Raw genomic sequence first — 9,364 nt, forward strand, 5'->3', positions numbered from 1 at the left:
AGGGAAAATTCCTAGGAGCAGACCGCCGACCAATGAAAACCCAGAAGAGCGTGGTCGACAAGGTGCTAAACCAATCACGTGAGCGAAGGCGGGAGCTTGTAGTCCCGGGGAATGGGTTCACTTCTAGTACCGTTAACTGAGACAGGCGCAACGAGCTGCTATAACTGCCCAATAAGCAACAACAACGGACCAAACACAATTAATATCAATATTTCATCAAACACCACAAGGTCTAAACCGCCTGTGTTTGTACATAATTGCTCATTCACAGTCATAGTGTGTCCTCATCGGGAAAGAGTGCGGTAAATCCATGGCATCGCACAACTTTTATGGGCCTGATGAAACTGAAGACAACATTAATTATAAAAGCAATCACTTCATTCATAATTCAACTCAGAGGCCTCACATTGCCTGCCCCGACTCTGCACTTTGTGAGTCATGGCAGATACTAGGCGTCAGAGATGGAATTTACCCAAGTGAAGTAAAAAAATGTCACAATAAAGTGAGGAGAATCAGAGGATTGTATGAGCTTAATTCAGAGTGAGTCGGTTGCACTGTATTAAAGGAGAAGTCCTCCCATATTGAACATGAAGTTCAGTTCATTGACAGATATGTCTACTATTCAACCTGTGAAAACAGCTGTGTAATGTCTTCTGTGGTCTGAAGAAACATCCCTGAATGTTTTAGCAGAAAGCCTGTGTTACACACTACGGCCATGGACTTCCAGGAAGTGTCAGTCTATTCAGTTGCATTATTGAAAATGTAGGATCCAGTGTTTTTTAGGCTTGGCCCCATTTGAGACTAAAAGTTAGATATCTCTGCACTGCTGCTTTAAACTAAATAGCTGGAGTGTCCCGTGAACATGTAACCTAGATGTTGAAGCCAGTACATGGAGCTATTTTTACATGCTTAATGGAGCTTATACTGTTGGATAGTGTATGTATCATATTGTATGAGATAAAGCACATCTATAAAAGTAAACACTGCTGTCAAATGGGAGTCAAGTGTATTTTATTAATTGTCAGGAAAACAATGATTGTGACCGTTTTGAAGATGCATCTGAAATGATCAACAAAACTTGGATGGGTTGCTCACATACTCTGATAATAAAAGTGCACAATGTGAACCAGTGTTCAAAAGAACATTTAGATCCATTAAAGAAACATCACTCTGTAAAAATCCATTACAAGAATTTTTTAAATTAAAAATATAAAAAATAAATAGTATAAAAAAAGTATAAAAATAAAAGGACCCACTATAGGCAAAATGACCCCACGTATTATCATATATTATAGTAAACAGGATTATTATTACTGACAAAGTTACATGTAAGTATGTTTAATGCATGTTTAACTAGCCACGGAGTCAAATGTAGCGTTCTAATTAATCTAATGTATAACAACTCATTATATGTCATGTGCTTATTATAGATTTTTAAATATTTCCCTCTGAAATGTAATGGAGTAGAAGTAGCATAAAATTAAAACACTCATACACAATCACATACAAGTGTATGTGTGTACATATTACAGAATTTGACTGAATGTAAACACTTTTCACTACTGATACAAACAAATCCTTTGTCTGCATTTTTTCCATCTTTATTTCCATTTAAATATAACTTTCATTGAAAAGCAGCTTATAAAGGCTGGCTGCAGTTAGACTGATATTAACTGATAATATTCTTTCCACAGCCAAACCATGAAGGAGATTTATTTTATTGAATGCTGCACCCTTCTGGTCGTGATTCTCCTCACGCAAAAAATATTTCCAGTGAAATGTCTTACTGGCGTCCTGAGAGGATTTTTTTTTAATTTTTAAAACCTCAAACAACTTGTCCTGGAGTAGCTCAGCCTAAAGAATGAGTAGACTGAAGTCCTTGTATGAGAACAAGTGAAGGACTTATTGTGTCTTCAGTCAGGACAGGAGGGTTCACCTATTGACAAACGGACAGCTGTTGTTATCCATCCTTGGAACAGTCTGGGCTGCTTTATTCTGGGAACCGAGCCACGAGCAGAGCCTCAGACACCCACACCTCCAACACACAAGCATCTGATTGGCTCTGCAACTGAGCCAATCAGAGTGGTTTGCGGTGGTTAAAGCGTCCTCTAAATGCAGCCATCTTCAGTGATGAAAACAAAGAGTCTAATTCATATTTTTATGTTCTCAGAGTTTACACTGCCGCTGTACAGACAAAATGTTTGATTTTGCACGAGAACAGTTGACCACGGTTTAATATTTGCCGCGCGCTTTTATGATTACGCCACATTCAATATGGCACGCGGCTCGGTGTGCGTTACGTGATGACGTCAGGTTGTGTTTTAACGTCCAGTGCTGCGCTGTCAACCTGAAAGGCAGAGAAGTGAACCCGGTTCTCCCATTAACGCAGGTAAGTGCTGCTTACCGTGTTGTTTACCGCTGCTGTGAACGCAGCACGTCGCTAACGCGGTCATTCGAAAATCATCCCGTTAACACACGAGTCAGCAGCTAGCTGCCGTGAGCTAGCGCTGTTAGCCTGTGGCTACAGTGAAGTTACCGGTCACACAGGTTAGCTGAGCTAGCCTAGCCTGGCTACATAGCATGCTGAGGTGGACCAAGGTCTGTTTACCTGACACCGTGACCGGCCCCTCCGTTACATATTAACAGACAGACCTGGGTCAGCGAGGATGGAACCGTAAACTTTGTACTGTACTGTTATGATTTCTCATACACAGTTATAAGCCATACCTTCACAGAAAACTCATTTTTATAAATCACGGAGTCAGACAACAAGCGTGTCAAGTCAATACTGCCATGTGTACTGTACATACAGAGAACTGAAACAGTGTTTCTCTCATAGCCCTGGTGCAAACAGCAATATACATGAAATATCGAATATAAAAATATATTAAAAGTTAAAAGCAGGGTTCCCACGGGTGCTTGGATTCCTTGAAAATGCTTGAATTTCAATTCAGTGTTTTCAAGGTTGTGAAAATGCTTGAATTTTTTGTGAAGTGCTTGAAAATGCTTGAAATTTGTGTGATGTCTATCTCAATAAACCAAGAGAAAACAAAAATGTTTCCTAAGCGGCTACGCGCTTGATCCGATGCCTTTACATGCAGAACTCAGTTATCATACTCGCTTGGTGTTCTGCCGAGAAATAACAGTAGACTACTATCGACACCTGATACATTACATTCCAGTAAATCTTGAGTGTCTCTTGTCTGTATTTTGTCTTCCTGGGACTGGTACAAAGCAAAGCATACTGGTTGATCATCAAGCAGCACTAGCATGTATCTTGTTAATGGACAGGGGCAGTAAGTGTGGATTGGGTCTGTGTGATGGTCCGTGCTGTGAAAGGTTTCCACACACTGAAAAGAAATTACTCGTCTGCTGATAGACATACTTTAGCCCCCTTCAGGCATTTGTCACTGTTATTGCGCTATGGTAGTTACACAATACACCGCTCACAAGCTGAGAATACAAGCGTGCTTGAAAAGTGCTTGAATTTGTTCATGAAAAAGGTGGGGGAACCCTGTAAAAGATATGGCAAATCTAAAAGATAAAAAAATATAAATATGGCAAATATAGAAAGATTCAGCGGTATAAACAGTATGAATTGTGAGAGTTCTTGTCATTCCTCTCACTGTGAGCTCCATGGTTAATGATCGTGAATGAGATGTAGATGATGTGTGTCTCACAGAGCAGTCTTCATCATGGCATTGAGAGGCGCCGTGTGCCGTCTCCTGCTCACACCTCAGAGATGTGCCATCATCTCTGCATGCAGAGCGCAGGGAACCGCAGCACCTGTCAGAAGAGGTGAGTGTTGCCACACCGTGCCAGTCACAGTGATGACATGGTTTAAAGGGACAGTCCTCCACACACGTTTGTCTTTCTGTGTGATTTACAGAGGTAAAGAGCAAACATGCTATAACTGTAAAAGGTGACAGATTTGGAGTGTTATTATGTTATTAATGTTATTAATCATTTTGTCTGGTTTCAATGTTCCACAGATGCAGAGAAGACTGAGCAGAAAGCCAAAGCACGTAGGTGTTAATAACTCCTAATAATATTTAGAATATGAAGCTCTCAACAGAACATATTTTGAACAGTGGTTTAAATGTTTTTTTTTTTAATGTTTCCACCTCCTGACAGCAAAGGTCCAGTTCAACTGGCTCGATGCCCTGGACCTGGAGGGCCAGCTGACGGAGGATGAGGTCATGATCAGAGACTCCTTCCACACCTACTGCCAAGAGAAACTCATGCCTCGCATCATCATGGCAAACAGAAACGAGGGTGAGACCCGGAGACCTTAATCCATGACTCGATTTGTTTCATTCAGCTTCACTGACTCTTATGCTTAACAAACATTCTTGATAACATTCCTGTATGTAATACGTGCTGCAGTGTTGTCACATGTAACTCCTCTGACCTGACATCCTGTGACAGCTGGTTTGTGTCTTTGTTTCAGTGTTCCACAGAGAAATTGTGTCAGAGATGGGAGAGATGGGTGTCCTGGGCCCGACCATTAAAGGTGAGTATGAACAAGTCTGCTCGATTTAAGGTATGGTGTAAGTGACTGAGACAATGCCTTGTATAGTAGATATCCCAGAAAAGACCATAGAGTTTATTGTAGCATTTTATTGTGAACCGTGACGTTTCACAATGTTTCTGTTGTAAAACAGCCAGGTTCCTCTCACATTAATGTCTGTCTCAAATGGACTTTGGCCATGTGGACACTGGCTCTGTGTGTGCTGTTTGTGTGTCTATAAAGGTTTCAGCTCATTAAACTTTTCATTTTTTAACTTTCATTTTAATGACACTAACAATATCCCCTGTTCCCGTGTTTGAATGAAGGTTATGGCTGTGCTGGGACAAGCTATGTGGCCTATGGTCTGATTGCCAGAGAAATAGAGAGAGTGGACAGCGGCTATCGCTCAGTCATGAGCGTGCAGTCGTCACTGGTCATGCATCCCATTAATGCCTATGGCACAGAGGAGCAGAAACAGAAGTACCTCCCCAAGCTGGGTAAGAAGCTACAGCGACGTTTTATCTATCAACAATAATGGATCTGTTGTCAGATATTAATGCAGCTCTTGGTTTTCTCAGCTCGTGGAGAGATCCTGGGTTGCTTCGGCTTGACAGAGCCTAACCATGGCAGCGACCCCGGCAGCATGGAAACCAAAGCCAAATACAATCCGTCCAGTCGCACCTACAGTCTGACTGGCTCGAAGACCTGGTGAGTCATTAATAGAATCAAAATAACAGTCAGTAGCATCTTAGTGGAATTCAAATTTCACTCTAATATCAAGGCCTCAGGTCAGGATTTACGTATTAATAATAAGTACTTTCTGATTGAAGAGCAATACAAAATAGATTAAACCAGTGTTATAATTATAAGGAGGATTATAATTCAGGCTATGTACTCCACATTACTGCACAAGCAGAAATATGTTTGTGTTCTCAGGAGGACTCATCAAAACCCGAGAAAACAGGGTCTGATAGTTCATAATAATGAACGGATGTGTAATGATGTCATGGATGAAAAAATATCTGATGTTAAAGTCAGGTGAGTTTAGAGACAGTTATTCTGAATTAATTCTCTAAAACTCAAATCATACATAAGAGATTGTACTGTGTACTTTATTGGTACTTATTGATATCACTCTCCATAACAGTTTTTTGCAGAAATAAGTTGAATTGTTTTTCCCTTTAATGCATTTTTAAAAATCAAATTTCGTAAAGTGAGTTCACTTTTTTCAACGTTTTGCCCTGTCAGCATTTCATATGTCACATAAATACAGAAAGTTTTGTCTAGGAGCTTATTGATATTTCAGTACTGACCAGTCAGGACCTGCACAGGTTTAGGGACGGTTCTCGATACCCTTCCCTGATCATACACTGACAGATGTTTTCTTTTAGTGACCTTAGTTTTGTTTCATCTATTATAATTATTACATTTTTTGTGTAATGTTTCAGTTTCTGTGCCTCTGTATGTCATTATGTGTCCACATGGTGGAGCTCTTCAGCTAAAGTACTGTATGAAACTCTCAGAGGTTTCTTTTTTTTTTTTTCATTGGAGAGAGTCCAAGACAAAAGTAAAATCAGAAGAAATATTCTATATAAATGTTGACACTTCAAATCTATCCTGTTCAAAATCCGCCCATAAACAAAGGCGACGCTCTGTTCTGTTTCCACCTTCAGGATCACTAACTCCCCAGAGGCAGATATTGCTGTTGTGTGGGCCAAATGTGATGACGGGAAGATCCGGGGCTTCATCCTCGAGCGCGGCATGAAGGGCCTCTCAACACCTAAGATTGAGGGAAAGTTCTCCCTGAGAGCCTCCGTCACCGGTATGATCGTCATGGACGAGGTGGAGGTCCCTGAGGAGAACCTGCTGCCTAAAGCCAGCGGCCTCAGCGTAAGTGGAGATTTAGCTGTAGTGGTGCTTGTGTGAGATAAATAGTATAATATGTGATATACTCATGAAATATAGGTTGTGACTCACCTCTGTGGAGGGGTGGTGGAGTGATGGGCAGCCACACAGAGTGGTGCCCTGGGAGCAGTTAGGGGTTTGGTACCTTGCTCATAGGCACCTACTGCAGAACTGGAACCTCCCCAGCTACCAGTCCACCTTCCCTGCTGGACTTGAACCGGCCACCCTCCAGTTCCCAAGCCAAACCCCCACAGACTGAGCACCTGCCACCTGTAATCACTCATCACACTCCTCTTGCTGATTCCAGGGTCCTTTTGGCTGCTTGAACAACGCTCGTTATGGGATTGCGTGGGGTGCTCTGGGTGCTGCAGAGTTCTGTTTCCACGCAGCTCGACAGTACACACTCGACAGGTCAGACATCAGATGTATCAGTAATGTAATGTCTTGTTACATCATGGTGGATTTGATCATTTATTGATAGTGACAATGTTCCCATACCAGAATCCAGTTTGGCGTTCCACTGGCAAGAAATCAGCTGATGCAGAAGAAAATGGCTGACATGTTGACAGAGATCACCATCGGCCTGCAGTCCTGTGTGCAGCTGGGAAGACTCATCGATGAGAAAAAGTAAAGTTATCCTCTAACTCACTAACTCTCTCTTCTTGCCAGGTGCTAAAAAGGAAAAAGTATTTTTCCCTTTGGGTTTCAACAGTGTCAGGAAGTTTCCCCTCTGCAGTTGTTCAGGTATTTCAGTCTGGACCATGGTACCAGTACTGGTTTACTAATGTGAAACAAACATCTGGTGTTTTTGTTAACAGAGCAGCCCCAGAGATGATATCCATGCTGAAGAGGAACAGCTGCGGGAAAGCCCTCGACATCGCCAGGCAGGCCAGAGACATGCTCGGAGGAAACGGCATTGCAGATGAGTACCACATCATCCGCCACGTCATGAATCTGGAAGCTGTTAACACATACGAAGGTGAGGAGGAGGAGGTGGACATGCACGAACACACAACAGATGGAATGATACGAGGGTGTTTAAGTTTGACTGAGAAAAATATGTACCTACACATTTATTAAGTTTATTTGAACCTGAATGTTTCATGTTAGTTTTGAGAGAGTGTATCAATCCCTTCCACATCCTGTTTGATATGGCCTGTCTCTCCTCCTCCAGGGACTCATGACATCCACGCCCTGATCCTGGGCAGAGCCATCACAGGGCTGCAGTCCTTCACTGCGGACAAATAGACTCTGCCTCTCACTGCTGCTCCCAAACAACAGGAACCTGCTGTTAGAAATGTAACTTGCATGTCATCTGTGCAGCAGTTCTCACTTTATTTGAACAGATTCTCACCTGTATAGTGACAATGTGTGGTTTCTCTCAGGTTTTTATATATTTGAGTGGAGAAGTCACGTGAGTCTGAACTTGTGGACTGTGGTGACGTGTAATTAATTCAGAAAAGATGTTTTCATCTTAAAAAGGGCTATTTTTCTACTCAATCAAAGCTTTCCAGCTCTGGTTCCCAGTTGTATAGTCAAAGTAAAATTCATTGTATAGACTAAAGGACCCTACTGTAGTGAAGCATTAACAGTCCTGAATAATGCTGCTGGTTACTGATGTATGCAACATTAATACTGTCATTATAAGAGAACACAGCAGAAATGGCTAGAACCTCTTTGGAATTTTCCGTGAAGCTTTTCTGTTTTTAATTAGATTAAATCTCTGTTACTGTTATTAAGCTTAGCGTGGTGTTAACCTGCAGGACTTCATTGGCTCCGTCACTCAGACGTGATAACATTGTTGGCCAGAAGATGTTGTTCAGAATAACAGTTATTTAAGAGTTCCTGCAGCAGAATAAAGTGTAAGTTTGAAAAGGTAAGCCACTGTTACATTGTTCTCAGCACAACATGTCATTAATTGTTAAATGGAGGTAGATAGATGTGAGGCTTCATTATATTTATTGAGACACAACATAAGAATAAGATAAAATAAGATAAAATAGACTTTAATGCCAGGGAAATAAACTTGTCACAGCAGCTTGTGTACACAAGGTTGAGAAGAAATTTCTCATAAATAAGAAATATATAGAAAGAAGTCAAAAGGCATGCTGGTGTTAAAGAGTCTGACAGCCGTGAAGTACCTGTGGTAGTGCTCCTTCTTACATGTGATAGTATCAGTCTGTTGCTGAAGGAGCTGCTGTTGAACTACACAGTTCTGAATTAGACATGAAGCTACATGCTATGGGGTTAACTTTACTCAGTGGTGGAAGAAGTACTCAGATCATATGTACCCGTGTAATACTGTCAAGATTCTCTTGTATACAAGTTAATTGAAATTTAACATCATACAGCTGAGGTGGTTCAGACATTCAATATAGAGCATGTAGCATGTAGAGCATGTAGTCTGGGAAAGCCTAGGGATATCCCAGGAGGAACAGGAATGTGTTGCTGGGAAGAAGGATGTCTTGAGCGCCTTGCGTGTTCATAAGTGTACTTGGTTTCAGAACACCCTATGTCGATGATCGACTTTGTCATCAGATCTGTCAGATATACATTAACTGATCACCACCTGGTTGTGAATTGGATCAGGTGCTGGGGGAGAATGCCAGACATACCTGGTAAACCCAAACATGTAGTGATGGTGCACTTGGAATGTCTGGCGGAGGCCCCTGTACACAGAGTTTTCAACTCACACCTCTGGGATAACTTTTAGTGTATCCCAGGGGAGGTTGGGGACATGGAATCTGGACATAGAGCCGCTGCTCCTTTTTGTTGAAAGGAGCCAGCTGAGGTGGTTCAGGCATCTGATCAGGATGCCCCCTGGGTGCCTCCCTTTGGAGGTGTTCTGGGACCCAGAACCCTCAACGATCATCCCTGTTCCCAAGAGGTCAAGGACCACAGGACTTAATGACTTCAGACCTGTCGCCCTGATCTCTGTGTTTATGAAGT

At 41.9% G+C, this 9,364-nt stretch overlaps 1 protein-coding gene across 2 annotated transcripts; it reads left to right on the top strand.

Moving 5' to 3' along the window:
* Positions 1 to 2,117: 2,117 nt before the first annotated feature.
* On the top strand, positions 2,118 to 8,295 carry LOC104930241 (glutaryl-CoA dehydrogenase, mitochondrial). 2 transcript variants are annotated; one of them, XM_010744972.3, is made up of 12 exons: positions 2,118 to 2,389; positions 3,683 to 3,798; positions 3,993 to 4,025; positions 4,135 to 4,275; positions 4,451 to 4,513; positions 4,837 to 5,007; positions 5,089 to 5,218; positions 6,184 to 6,400; positions 6,723 to 6,826; positions 6,917 to 7,042; positions 7,234 to 7,394; positions 7,590 to 7,663. In XM_010744972.3, exons 2-12 carry the CDS (start codon positions 3,696 to 3,698, stop codon positions 7,661 to 7,663), a joined length of 1,323 nt encoding a protein of 440 aa, XP_010743274.2. In that variant the 5' UTR covers positions 2,118 to 2,389; positions 3,683 to 3,695. The 2 variants fall into 2 exon arrangements, with proteins under 2 accessions (XP_010743274.2, XP_027141504.1); XM_027285703.1 differs by lacking the exon at positions 2,118 to 2,389 and having other exon boundaries at positions 3,696 to 3,798; positions 7,590 to 8,295.
* Positions 8,296 to 9,364: the final 1,069 nt, after the last annotated feature.

This window comes from Larimichthys crocea, chromosome XII (assembly GCF_000972845.2).
Source record: "Larimichthys crocea isolate SSNF chromosome XII, L_crocea_2.0, whole genome shotgun sequence".
In the NCBI taxonomy this organism is placed as follows: domain Eukaryota; kingdom Metazoa; phylum Chordata; class Actinopteri; family Sciaenidae; genus Larimichthys; species Larimichthys crocea.

Bases quoted from the DNA above. Each gene is read 5' to 3' on its own strand.
- LOC104930241 (XM_010744972.3), top strand. From the start codon at position 3,696: ATGGCATTGAGAGGCGCCGTGTGCCGTCTCCTGCTCACACCTCAGAGA. The intron at 4,026-4,134 runs GTAGGTGTTAAT...ACCTCCTGACAG, and splicing joins TGAGCAGAAAGCCAAAGCAC to CAAAGGTCCAGTTCAACTGG. The intron at 6,401-6,722 runs GTAAGTGGAGAT...TGCTGATTCCAG, and splicing joins CTAAAGCCAGCGGCCTCAGC to GGTCCTTTTGGCTGCTTGAA.